Source organism: Squalius cephalus, assembly GCF_949319135.1.
Source record: "Squalius cephalus genome assembly, chromosome: 23".
Classification (NCBI taxonomy): domain Eukaryota; kingdom Metazoa; phylum Chordata; class Actinopteri; order Cypriniformes; family Leuciscidae; genus Squalius; species Squalius cephalus.
In genome coordinates this window covers 7049436-7064323 of record NC_137144.1, presented here as the reverse complement: position 1 = coordinate 7064323, position 14888 = coordinate 7049436, and the positions used below count along the sequence as shown (strand labels likewise).

At 38.6% G+C, this 14888-nt stretch overlaps 1 protein-coding gene across 11 annotated transcripts in view; it reads left to right on the top strand.

The window, feature by feature from the left end:
- Positions 1-14888, top strand: part of ano3 (anoctamin 3) — a 156386-nt gene that overhangs the window by 44361 nt on the left and 97137 nt on the right. For all 11 annotated transcript variants that reach the window (XM_079859856.1, XM_079859849.1, XM_079859850.1 and 8 more), the window contains exons 5-8: positions 122-222; positions 308-352; positions 723-857; positions 8129-8235. In XM_079859856.1, the coding sequence (XP_079715982.1) occupies positions 122-222; positions 308-352; positions 723-857; positions 8129-8235 (388 nt within the window). The remainder of the gene's footprint in view (positions 1-121; positions 223-307; positions 353-722; positions 858-8128; positions 8236-14888) is intronic.

Below are 14888 nucleotides of genomic sequence, written 5' to 3'. Positions count from 1 at the left end.
GAGTCTGCTACTAACCATCTAACTAACTAAATAATCCAATAAATATTATAAAACCAATACATCTTAATTATATGCCTATGTTTATAATATGCTGATAATGATTTGTCTTTCACTTTGACAGCCCTCATTAACCAACAGTGATATCCTGTTTGTGAAGATCCATGCACCATGGGACACGCTGTGTAAATATGCAGAGCAAATGAACATTAGAATGCCCTTCAGGTAGAGCTCATTTTCATTGTACTGTGCTAAACTTCATACTGTAAGTAAATTCAATGTGATTATATTATATATATGTATTTTACAGGAAAAAGTGTTACTTCACAGACTGGAAGAAAAAAAATATGGGAAGGTAAGATAATGCTGGTAGTTCTTACTGTTCTGTGTTTCCACAAATATGGTTGGGAGTCAATTATTTCATTTTATTTGCATTATAGTCAAAAACTCATTCAGTACTTCTATTTTATTCATTTACGTGAATTTTAATTTGAGTCAAACTATAGCTGTGGGGAATAAAGATTTTATTAAATTAATTAGCTTGATATTTGTTGTGCGTCTCAGGGACTAAATCAGGCTTGATTTAATTTGCATAAGAAAAGAAAACTCTAGAAGGGACTTTAAGTTTGAAATGGAGAAACTACAGTACTATTAAACTACCTGCTGTTTTTTTAATATTGGAGACAATAACACTTTTTTTGACAAATGCAAATGTATCTCTACAGTCAATTTCAGCTGAGATGTCGTCAGTTGAAAAGCTGGCTACCCAAGAACCCTATGAAACTGGATAAGGAGGCATTACCAGATCTGGAGGAAACGGATTGCTACACCGCCCCCTTCAGCAGGGCCAGAGTGCACCAGTATGTTCCTCTTTCATGACCTTGTTATAATCAAATCTCATGTTTTCTCGAATAATCTCATATAGGCCTACTTTATGACAGAACAGGCCTACTTTATTAATAGAACAGATGCAATTGCATGACACCTTTTGCTTTCTGGAAATATGATACTGCAATTAGATAGCTGAAACCACAATTCTGCAACCTTCATCAACCAATGAACGGAATTCAGCCTCAGCTGACCCTTTCATTGCAGATTTTATGATGGAAGCACTTTAGATCATTTACTTGATGTACTTGAACTTGATGACTATTTGTGAATGCACTAAAGTCACTGCTTGCTGACATCCTCTTTACAGGTCAGAGATCATTTTAAATGCATGACCTCATAACTGACTGTGTCCTCGGGTAAACTAGTGTTTTGTTAAGGAGGTGCTATTAGTAAGGGTTTATTTGAGGTTGGATAGAGGTTTTGTGTGCACAGAAATGTTGGAATCGGGCAAGCAGGGTTTAATCTTTCTTTTCAAAACTTTAAACAAATAATAGATCATAAAAATATCTAAAAGAAACTTTCTGCAGAATATCATTATACAGAGTTTTTGACAGCAGCAAAAGGGAGAATCTCATGAAGGTTTCAAGGAATATATATATTTTTTTGCATTATAGAAAACAGTATTATTTATAGAATTTATTAACATAGCTTTTATTTAGAATTGTCTTTTATTTTTATAGTTTTATTTTTAATTTTCCTTTTAAGTTAAGTTCAAGTAGTTTTGAACTGTTGTCATTTTTAGGATTAGGGTTATGGTTCTATTTAGCTTTAACTTAGTGTTACTTCTTTTTTTTCATAAATTTAGGTAGGGCAGATTCTGGATCTCAGTGCTAGTGTATGATTAAACATTTTGTAAGCTTTATATTCTAATAGCTTTCTAATTATTTCTAAAGCTTCTAAAAGCTTTCTATTCTAACACATGCGGACACACTTTTGGCAGAGGTCTAACGTCCTTGAGTTATTCAGCCTGAGGGTGGCACTCTAATGATGATTGACTGGCATGCATAGAATGCTATCTTAGTATTGCCTTAATGTAGTATTTATTGCTTCCGAATGTTGTTTTAGAATGTTACAAGTTGTGGAGGAATTCCAGTGAGGAAAAGAAAGTCAATTCTATTCTCAGAACAAACATAAAACTACACAACTATATAAAGGCTATTCACATTAGCACGTTTAAACTTTCATTAATTTGATACGAAGAACAGTTTCCAAAAGTTGGATTTCAAATTTCCGGAAAAGTTCGCTTGTGCACGGAGGCTCCGCCTTCTTTCACGTGGAAATCTTTTCTAGTTCATTTTTCCTCACCAGTCCGTTGTGATAAGACGTCTATAAGTGAAAACATGAACACACTGGAGGAGCTGCTTTATAGTAGAAAATTAAGTTCTTCTTCACTTCTGATGAAACGAGACACTGACACTGTTTTTCATGTTTAATACGGTAAAGCTGCTTGATTTTAAGCAATCTATTGTATAAAGTGCTATATAAACGTGACGTGAATTTACTAGTGTGCCGAATTACAGAGCTTGTGCAAACATATCCACATTGCTATGATCAGATGCTTTTCTTAAGCTTTTTTTTTTTTCTCAATTTTATTGTGTGTTTATTTTGTTACTGAGAGGACTGTCTACAGCACATTTTTATCTAACGGTCACTCTCAGCAGTGTGGGCAGCGTCAGCAATTGGCAAGACCAAGACCACTAGACCTTTGACCATCAGGGACTGCTGGACTTGGGACCATCAGAGATGGGTCCTCAAGTTTCGGGAGCTTCTAAATCTGCTAGACCAATGGATTTGAGCCCTCCTGACTTGGGTCCTCTAAGACCACTTGACTTGGGACCATCAGAATGGGGCTTTCTGTTCTTAAAGCAAAAATAGGCTTTGTGTTCTTAAAGCAAAATTGCTAGCACTTTATTTTACAGTCCTGTTCCCCATGTACAGATGGTACCCAACCAGAATGCCTATTACCGCCGCGCCAGCCGCCGCGGCGAAATCACCGCGGCGAAAATAAACCAGCCGCATTTCAAAGTCGTTCCCGAAATGACCGCCAGGTGGCGCAAAGGGACATTGTGCAAAACAGCAGCAATAGCCGTATTTTAAAATGTAAGTGGGTTAAATATAAAACCCTAAGCCTGATAGGCATATTTTTCATATATATAAATAGGCCTATTATACTACAACAGAATAGAACCAAAGATAGAATCAATTTTAGAACTGAAAAAAATAGAATCAAAAGTTAAAAATAGAGACGATATTAGGAGCAATGACGCTGAATATTTTTACTATTCTATTGAGGAATTAGATAAATGAAGAGCTCTCGTGAGCGATACAATTGCATAGTAATTTATAGTGATTTCAAAAGCAGTCCTTAAAAAAAAAATACATGGAGTAGTTTGGTATAATTTTTCAGAGATTACGCGGAACGGGTTTTAGTTAAGATCCTGGTTCCAATGCCCTTAATGTATAGGCTAGGCTACTGCTTTAAAAAATGTCACAACGCGTTTTGAGATTGTTTTGAATTAAACATTGAAGTTTAAAATGTAGTGTTTTGGCACACCAGGCCGAGTGGCGTTACGCATCGTTCAAAAATTAAGTTTTATTCTGACATGTTGAATTGGCGTTAGAATTTTTTTTTTAGATTTATTAGATTTAGATTTTAGATTTCGTTAGATTTATTTTTCTCATAACAGCTAAAATAACTTAATATATGCCTTGTCTTAATATGACCTACTTAATATAGGCAATAGGCATATACTAGCCTATATAATAGCCTAAATTAGCAAAACTTGGCCACTAAATATTTAATTTTCAATTATTTTAATTATCACAATTAAAGTTTTAATTTTATTAAATTGAACAAGCGCAACAATCAGCATTTAATCAAATATTCTAAAAGATGTATTATTAATAATAATGTTATTTCAACATAATATTTCGTTTTTTTGACATAATATGTGTGCGTGCAACAAGCAGGATGTGTATTTGTAAAACAAATATGATACTAAATGAGATTATTTAATGGCTACAACAGTATAGTAGGCCTATAGACTCTATTTGTACAAATTGTTGCACATTAATTTAATTAAATAAAACCTTGTAACGAATTCACACTGTATGGTAGACTGTGTACAGTTGAGACACCTTAAATAACTTGCGTTCGCAGCAAGCACAAGTTGTGATTTTTTGTGTCAGCTGGGAAGGAAATATATACCAGACCTCTTGGAACTTTAATTGAATACATAGCGTTGGTGAAGCATACTGAAATTACATCCCTACAAATTTATTAGGCCCTACTGAAAATAAATGTATCGAATTTAAGCAAAGTAGCCTAAATATTAAGACTGTAAGCCCTTTGCTTTTTACTTAGCCTATAAAGGACTCTTGTAGCCGACTTTGTGTTAATTTAATTTGTAGAGGATTTTTTTAACTCAAACATTAACACTGAAATAAATTAAACTAAATTATTGTAAATTTTTTGGCACACGACGACGAGTGGCGCTATGCATTGTTCCAAAGCCAGGTTTTTTTCTGGCATGTTGAATTAGTGTTCGACAAACGCGGCGGCGCGTTCATTTGAATGAAGACACACTGGAACGTTAGGCCATGTCGCAACGAGTGAATCGTGGCCGAGTGGTTGAACTTACGTTACGATCATTTAGATAACACGGGTTCGAATCCCGAACTAACTTGGATTACTGATATTTTTATATTAGCCTATTAATGCATTTTATAGTCTATTGTTGATGCAGAGAGATTTGTCTAGTTCTAAAACATAGTTTTTTGCTTATAGCCTATTTACAAAATAAAATCACCATGCATTTCCATTTTACACTAAGGAACAAATAGCCTATTATACAATGACTTTACTTCTGTAACCTATAATGATTCCAATCGTAATTTCAAAAGCAGTTCTGTTAAAAAAAAAAAAAAAAAAAAAAAAAAAAAAAAAAAAAAAAATATATATATATATATATATATATATATATATATATATATATATATATATATATATATATATATATATGACGTTTAAACGACAAACAATAAAATCAGAACCAGTATTTGCGTTCATGGTTCCAGTGGCAGTAATGCATCCACGGCTTTTCAAAATGTCACAAAGCGTTTTGAGATTGTTTTGAATGAAATATTGAAGTTTATAATGAAGTGTTTTGGCAAACCACGACGAGTGGCAAACTCTTTGTTTTGTTTTGCAAACTCAGCTAGCCTGTGGGGGGTTTGGAGAAGGCAATAGTTGCTTTATCGTGGGGGTGCAGGACAGAGGTGTTAATGTTCCGTCTTTCATATGGAGAGTGTCGGAGCCAGCCTGATGAGCAGGCAAAGGCAAAATTCTTTTAAGGATTAATCTCAAAATCTCCAAAAGTCCATAGCCTATGTACAGTAGGCCTTATATCTTATTAAATTATATATTGTAGTTTTATTGATTGTATTTAAAGGTTTTCCACACACAATTTCAATTTAGCAGATACAGAGCTCTTTAATTCGCCACCCACCTCGTTTTATTGTGAGGTGAATTCAGCAAGGCATGTTGTATCTTTGAAGGAACAAAAGCTATTTGTTACAGTTTTTTCTTTCGTGATTTGTGTGGATGACACACAGCGACATATACAGTATTATCAGCTGTATGGTGTTTTTTTACGCTGAAATGCTTAATTTCGAGAGAGACCCGCCGCGCGCAGTGAGGGAGACCAAACTTACTAAAAAAATATCCAGCGCGAGAGAGACAAAGAAAAATGCCTGTTCTTAATTTATGTTGCTTTGAACTTTTTTCGTTTTGTACCGTTTTAATTTTTTAATTTAGCTGCAATTTCTTTGACAATAGAAATTTAAAATGTTGCAAGAATAAGATTGTGTTTCTTATTTTGCATCACAAAGGGAATAAACTCTATCGATGCAACCCTGTTTAAATAAATAAACTGTTCCGACACTTTATTCATACCTTGAAATGTGCGATGGGTTTTCAAACTTAATTAATTTTCTTTTTCTTTTACATTTTCATTGTTTATTTTTTAATTGAAAGCAATACTGTATTGAAAGTATTTTTCTGATTTGTTCGATCTGTTTTGAAAAATGTCTTCCGTTGCTATGGCCGGGTATCACTGTCAGTCATCTAAATCTAATGAATGATTCTCACACACACACAAAAAAATAATTTAGCAGATTAAAGACGAGCTTCATCATCTTAATTTTCTGGTGCAATCGGCTGACAGTCTTCCTCATCAGATGTGTCGTCTTTGCAGCGGCTCAACTGGAATGTAGCAAATTTATGTTGTAAATTGATAATTAAACAAGATGATTGACTTTAATAAACAGATGCATATTTAAGCATCAAGAATGGAAAAACACAAACACTGTCGGCTACACTGAGATTCGATCTCAGATCGTTTGAAGCTCTGAGAGGCTATTGTTAATGCATTGACCACAGAGCTATCGTCTGAATAGCCTAGGTCTACTATTTTCTCTGTTTTAAAAGTTTGTTATATTCTTTTTTTATTTGCTTATGTTTTTTAACATTGGCAATTTACTGTCTCGAAAAAAATTATAAAAAAAAGTGTTTTTACAAGACCTTGTGCTGTTTATTTATTTATTATTATTATTATTATGCAGATGTTAATTCAGCCATTCTGTTGGATAAAAATTGTCCCTAATGTAAAATGGAAATTAATGGTAATTTTATTTTATAAATATAAAATATTTAATATAGGCTATAGGAGAAAAAAACAATATGGTGTAGCAATATTTTAGAACTATCAAATCTCTCTGCAATAATAATAAAAAAGTAGCCCATGTTTGTTCGGGATTAGAACCCGTGTCATCTGAATTATTGAAACGTAAGTTATAGCCTACCACTCGGCCACGAATTTGTTTTGTTTTAGTTTGTTTGAAATGTATTTTTACATATTTTGCTTTCGTTAATGTTAACCAATTCTGCTGTAGCATAATAGGCCTATATTTTTTCCCTAAAAGTTTGTTTTATTCTCTGCTTTGTTTGTTTATATTTTTACATATTCAATCAGTCTCATTTTTGTTCAAATAATGAAAAACGTTTTTTTTTTTTTACAAGATTTGCGCCATGTTTTTTTTTTTTTAAATAAACAGATAGGAAACTTACCTTTTAAAATGCCGCAGTTGCTGCTGTTTTGCCCTGTCACGCTTGCGGCACCCGGTATAGCCTAGTCATTTCGCGAACGACTTTGAAATTCGACTGGTTTATTTTTGCTGCGGCAGTAATAGGCATTGTGGTTGATTATTTATTAAAGAATTCAATTGATACAACATGTAAGCCTATTTAATTCTGAATATAACAAAGAATGCTTAAACCGACTAACATCGGTTAGTAACTGCAAGTCCTGAAAATGTTTTAATTTTACAGTAAATTATTTTAATTTATTTCACTGTTATGTTTCAGTTAATAAATCTACAAACACATTAAAATAACACAAAGTAAATGACAAGTAGCCTAACCTATTGACATAGCCTTTCTAAATTATAGAAAAACTGGGCACACAATGTTAACGTGTGTCTACTTTGTTTAAATTTAATGAATTTGAATTCGTTTAACCACAATATTTATCTTGAATTTATCTGTGACCTCAGCTCAGATTACTGCCGCGGCAGATTACGTCATAAAGAGAATAAACTGACACTTTTCAAAGTCTGTGATTACAGCGCCACTCAGCGGTAAAAGGCAGCAAATACACATCCCAATTTTGCCGCCGCGGGAACGGCGGCGGTAAAAGTCTCATTCTGGTTGGGCACCATCTGTACATAGTATGTACTTAATATAGTAATTGCAATAACTAGGTAATAACTAGGTACTAAACCCTGATCCTACCACTAAATCTAACAAAATAAAGTGCAACTCAACATTTTTATTCTGATTCCTTACTTTTGATTTTGAGGTGCAACATGACCTGAACAAGTTCTTGATAGGTTCTATGTGATTCACCAAGGAAAAGAAGCCATTCTTTAATGTATAATTTTTTTGTCTGTATACTGAGACAGCTGGGAGCAATCCACACAATCTGCTCTGAGCTTGATGTGTTGGGTCAGCTCAGCTGCAATCCTCTCTAATTTGATATTTACACTGACATACTAAATATCTGAGTTGTGATCTCTAGGCTGCTGTAGCGTAGTAATCTTTACTCTATTCAGTCAAGTAGATGAATGCATGCAACCTACTACACATTTGTGTATTAAAACAATGTACTTTATTTTCTTTTAGCTTTACCATCAACAACAGAGAGACGTTTTTCTCAAACTCAACCAGAAGCAGAATAGTACATCATGTACTACAGCGCACAAAGTATGAGGACGGGAAGTCTAAGATGGGTAAGAGGTCAGCTTATTCACCCCTGAAACCATCTTCATCTAACATGTCATGCACATATTTTTCCTCGCTCCAGTCTCTATTATCCATCTATATCATATACACAATGATATATCATGTCCTCTCACACATCATCTTTTTATTCAGTAATTTTTATTAAAAAGACAATAGTCATTTACAAAATTGGTTAAATTGCAAATAATTTATGTTAAGTTTTTTTTTTTTTTTTTTTCGTTTGGCTCAGACAAACAGCTTCAGATCATATTGCATTGTGACATCATTTTCGTCATGACATAAGAATGATAATAATAATAAAAATAATCACTTAATTCCATCACTTAATTCCCAAGAAAATGATGTCACAAGGTGGTCAAATGATAGATAGATAGATAGATAGATAGATAGATAGATAGATAGATAGATAGATAGATAGATAGATAGATAGATAGATAGATAGATAGATAGTAGGGTACTTAAAACGTAAACTAAAATGTTTTTTTTTATGAAATTCAGACAGAGTTCTAGTACATGAATCTACATGAATCTTTGTCAACTTTCTGTTAGTAAATATTTGAAGAGCTGTGTTATTGTTTTATCTGCAACGACCTACAGTATCCCTTTGACTGTTTTAACTGCATATGGCTTTCCGCCCCTAATCTTTCTGTTAGTCCTCTTATTTTAATAGTCACGCTCATGCCCTTCTTATTTGGCTTTCTTGTCTGCCTGCTCTTGTGGTTTTTGGCTGATTAAAGCTGGTCTTGCAAGTTGGATTTTCATGTTAATAAATTAATAATGACCGCCCACTCGCTCAGGCCAGATCAGACTGGGAGAAGAACTCTAAATTCCCCATAAATCCTGCTCAATCATGCCACTGCAGCTCAGTTTAATGTCCTAGTGAACTCAAAACATCGGACATTAGACATTCAGCAAATGAGACATTGTTAACAAATCTGGCTTTATTAAACATGAGAGTTTTAATCAAATGAAGCAAGGTAATAGCCAACCAGCTCTTTGTTAACATAAATCTGTCTCCATGTAATACGCTTGGTCAGTAATGCATGTTTTGTACTCAATATGAGGCTCACAATACAAACATTTAATAAAAACTTATCAGGTTACGTATGTAACTTCAGGGTTCTCAAGTCTCACGCATTGGCCGTGAGACACACGCAATTCAACCAGTTCACACGCTCACACGCCACACCGTGTATTTCTCACGCTGAAAAGGCAATGCCAACCAAGTTGTCCTACAAGCTTTATATATAACGTTGTATATGAGGCGCGGGCACACAAAGTGAAGTTTCCTGCCGCCAGCACGTAACTTATCTTGGCCAGATTGCGTTCGTTAATAGGCAACATAGATGGCGGAACATTTTCTGCCACCGTACGTTCGTTACTAGGTAACCAACAACAACGCGCGAACACACGTCGTGATGATGGAGAAAGTAAGTTGGAAGAAAGCTCGTCTAACATTTTAAGGCTAGAACATTTAATATATTCATACAACCGGCACATCCGGGAACTTCACTGTCAATTTCGTAACCGCCCCTTTTTAGGGGAAAACAAGCCAGACTTCCCATAGACTTCAATACAAAATAGCGGCACAAAACAACGTCCGTACACAGCCGGCAGACGTGTATAACTTCCAAAATCACTTAGATGAAATATGTAGAGTAATTATATGTCCACCCTGCCTTCCATAGAGCGTGAACGATACATTTATAAACTTAATTTGGGCAACTTAAAAACATGTCCCTTTCATTCTACCAGCGTCAAATTGGTCTAACAACCCCACCCATTGGCCAGAAGTGTCTTACCTGGACATTTACTCGTACCTCATCGAGTCACCAGGTAGCCAGTGAATGATTTTACTACGGTTTTAAGAAGTAACATCTTTAAATGTATAATTGTCTTTATATTTAGAGTAGCTACTGAGTGCACTTTTCTGTCCAGCCATACAACTAGCCTGATTTAGCTTTCGATAGCATCATCCGTAATTCATGATATTTCCATAACAGCAAGATATTGATGATGATGGCAGGCAGAGATGGGCATAAATACATGGAAATGTATTTAAAATAAAATAAAAATACAAAATACTGTGTGGAAAAATTTAATTAAATACAAATACATAATAGGGGTAGCCTACTGTGTGAAAAAAAATGTTTAAATACAAATTACATGTTTGTAAGGGTTAGTACACGTCCTCAATCCGATACTGTGTATGGCGCTCGCCGGATTGTTTTCCCCTAAAAGTGGGCGTGAACCTTTTCAGAGACGTTCTATGACGCTACGCCGGTTGTATGTATAGTCCATCGTATACATTATTATTGATGCAGTCAAAAACTCTACAACTACTTTGCAACCAGGCCAGAAGCTTTGGCTCAGTTTGGCTAGCTTACGTTATCTGAAACTAAGGGAAATGTTAGTGGGTATGGGAAGGAATGAAATGTATTTCTTCATTTTATTTTAAATAAATTTAAATGTATTTATTTTATTTTAAATTATATTATATATTATACTGTATTAATAGTATTTCTAGTTACATTAAGGCTACATACGTATTAAAACAGAGTGCTCTGGGTAATATTTTATATCCTGTCAAAACATAACGTTACATTAATCATTGATTGCCATTGCATTTGTATTTTTCAAACACTTGCAACACAAAACACATTTCATAAGCTGGAGTGTGTACTCTTGTGTGTACACACACACACACACACACACACACACGTACCTTAATAATACTCTAATATGTCATTTGTTCTCAATGTCCCACCACACAATGAATCATTATACCATTTCGACTAGACACATTCAAAATGCAAAAATATTTGTTTTTCCAAACTGTTTGGAGCAATTTGTTATATTTTTGTAATTTTTGTAACTTAATTGTAATTTTGAAATATAACATTAAAGAGTATATTTGATGTGATTAATTGCTCTGTCATTTATCAGATTTACCAATTGTTATAATTTCAATTTGTGCTGGTTAATTATGAACAATGGGTAAAATTGGGTGGGCGGGGACAGGTGGGGGCGGGGCTCCATTAGGGCTCCTCCCCCAACCGCATGTGATCTCACTCCAAGATTTTGATCAAACTTGAGAACCCTGTAACTTGGTTCCCTGAGAAGGGAACGAGACGCTGCATCATGGTTGTTGACCCTATGGGAACGCCTTCAGTGTGTGCCAGTGTCTGAAGCACATGGAAAATCACGGCAATTCTATTGGTTGGCAGTTGTCAGGTGATTAAGCGTAGAAGCGTCATCAAGACCATAAGAGTGCACCTACGTCATGGAATTCCCAGATTCTGTTTACTTGAAGAAGCTGTGCAGGCATGCGTGAAGTATGGCACAGCAGCGCAGTGTCTCGTTCCATCCTCAGGGAGCGTTCCCATCATGCGTAACCTGAGACATTCCCTTTTGAGTGAACTCAATGCTGCGCCATGGTTGCTGATGCTATGGGAACATTAATACCCTCGCCACCATACTGAAAAATGCCTGCCTAAAAAGATTGTTAAAAGTATGTACAAGCACAGATCCTGTGGGCAAGCAAAATAGATTAACCTAAAAGGACCTGGAAGTCTAGGGTTTAATCCATATCCATGCTGTAAAACCCTATGAATGTGTGTGGAGAGGCTGCCCTGCCACAGCACAAACATCCTGCAAATATGCACCCTTGGATAGCACCTTAGAAAAAGCCATACTCCGAGTATAGTGCAAAAGCCAGACCGCGTGCCTCATTGGCAAAAGAAATCGCATCAGTAATACTGTGTGACAAGCACTGCTTGGTGGCAGCAAAACCTCTGCTGCGCCTTCCAAACAGACCAACAGTTTATTAGATTTACACCACAAGCCCGGGTGGTCAACATAATTCCTAAAGGTGATGATACACTTGGCAACTTTTTGAGCAATGTTGCCGTCAATGGGGAACGTACTCGGTTACTAACGTAACCTCGGTTCTCTCTAGAAGAGGGAACGAGTACTGCGTTTTTATCAAAACGCTACGGGAAAAGTCTCTTTTCACGAAATACTGAAGCAAAAAATTATCCTTAATTTTCATACATGTAAAGCGCGTTGCAGCAGTAGTCAGCTGTGGCGAGACAGCTTGCTCGCTCATTGGCTGCTCTGCGGCAACTGCATAAGCCTATCGAGCGAGGCCTGAGGTGACGTCAGGCCAATGAGGGCGCTTCGCGCCCTCCTTGCCATTTCCCGCCGAGACGGGTGTGGCTAACCTCTATAAAAGGAGCTCGAAAAGGCTGATTCACTTGATTTTCATAGCCAAAGCGAACCAGAGTGAACCGTACGCACGGCAGAGAACGCAGTACTCGTTCCCTCTTCTAGAGAGAACCGAGGTTACGTTAGTAACCGAGTACGTTCTCTTACGAGAGTCCTCTCGTACTGCGTTTTTATCAAAACGCTACGGGAACCCCTTGTAAAACGCCGTGCGTGCTGGGATAAAAACACCGATCACTGGAAGCTAAGCCAGATGTACAGTGCATAATCACCAGATAGACTCACAAAGAATCCGGGAATAAGGGATGGGGGACCTTAATTCCCTAAACTGTAACGTCCGCAGACGTAAACATGACCTCACAGAGAGAGTCTAGAGACAAGAGGGGGATTCCCCCCGTCCTTATATGGTCGTGCCAGCAGACGCGAATATGACATCACATAGACAGGGTGGGGAACCTGAACTGAATGTGGGAAATGTGGGTCTTACACAATTCTGCCCATAAGACAGTTGGTAGCGCGTTGCGCATGCGATTTCAGTGTTCTAGTTAGACAGCTGAATCGACTACACCGATAGTAGCTTAGCCTGCAAGGCGGGAACTTCTAGGTTGTAAAACCTGATAAATGTAGACGGCGAGGCCCAGCCTGCCGCCGTACATATATCCTGTAAGGAAATCCCGCTGGACCAAGCCCACGAGGAGGCAACGCCCCTCGTGGAGTGCGCTCTGACTCCCAACGGGCACTGAATGCCCTTGACAGTATAAGCCAGCGCTATGGCGTCAACTATCCATCTGGATAAGCTCTGTTTCGAAACAGCCATTCCCTTGGAACGTCCACTGAACGAGACAAAGAGCTGCTCAGTCTGTCTGAAGACAGCGGAGCGGGACACGTAAGCTCTTAAAGCCCTAACAGGGCAAAGAAAACTTGAGTCCCCTTCCTCACTTGACCCCGTCAGGGCAGACAGGGAGATAACCTGAGCCCGAAACGGCGTGTTGAGGGACTTTGGCACATAGCCATGCTTAGGTTTGAGTATGACTTTAGAGTCATTAGGTCCAAACTCTAAGCACGCTGGGCTCACGGAGAGCGCGTGCAGGTCGCCTATGCGCTTCACCGAAGCGAGAGCCATCAAAAACACTGTTTTGAAAGACAAATGTTTGAGGCTAATAGATTGGACAGGCTCGAAAGGGGCATCTTTCATGGCCGCCAAGACTGTAGAGAGGTCCCACATAGGAACTGAAGGAGGTCTGGGTGGATTCAGCCTCCTAGCTCCCCTGAGGAAGCGGATGACTAAATCGTTCCTTCCTAGTGACTGACCCAGCGTCGATCCGGAGAACGCTGTAATAGCCGCCACGTAAACTTTGAGCGTGGAAGGGGATCTACCCTTACCCAACAGCTCCTGTAGGAAGGAGAGAACCTCCGTCACCTCACAATCGAGAGGTGATAGGCTCCGAGCTGTACACCAGCCGGAGAAAACCGACCACTTTGAGGCATAAAGCCGCCGAGTCGACGGCGCTCTGGCCTGAGTGATGGTATTTATTACTCCCTCTGCGAGGTCAACGGATATCCGTTGAGCGCCCACACATGAAGGGACCACAGCTCCGGGTGTGGGTGCCAAATCGAGCCCCCGGCCTGCGAGAGGAGATCTCTCCTCAATGGCACTGGCCATGGAGCGAAGTCTGCTAGCTGCATCAGGACTGGAAACCATGCTTGGTTCCTCCAGAACGGTGCTACAAGCAGCACTGGGCATTCTGTTTCCCTGACCCGCTCTAACACCTGTGGCAGGAGGGAGACGGGGGGGAAAGCGTATAGCGGGCAGCGCGGCCACATCTGGGACAGCGCGCTGTCGTTCTTGGAAAAGAACACGGGGCAATGAGCGTTTTCGCGGGACGCGAATAGGTCCACCTCCGCTCTGCCGAATCTCTCCCACAGCAGCCGGACTGTTTGTGGGTGTAGAGACCATTCGCCCAGGGGAATGTTGTTCCTGGACAGTCTGTCTGGGCCCACATTCTGGAGCCCAGGCACATGCACTGCCCTCAGCGAGCGCAAATTGTGCTGAGCCCATATTAGGAGGCGTTTCGCCAGCCTGTACAGGGATGTGGATTTCAGACCGCCCTGGCGATTTATATAGGACACCACGGCCGTGTTGTCCGAACGGACTACGACGTGTTGGTCCTTGATATGGGGACAAAAACGCGTCAGCGCGTTGTGCACTGCCAGCATTTCCAGGCAGTTGATGTGTTGGAGCTTTTCTCGTTCCGACCACAGGCCGAAGAACGGTCTGCCCTCGAGCAGCGCTCCCCATCCCGAGGTGGATGCGTCTGTCGACACCATCCTCACTCTCGAGGAAGTCCCCAGGCTTACACCTGATTGGTACCAGCCTTCCGCCAACCAAGGTATCAGTGCTGTCACACAGCTTTGA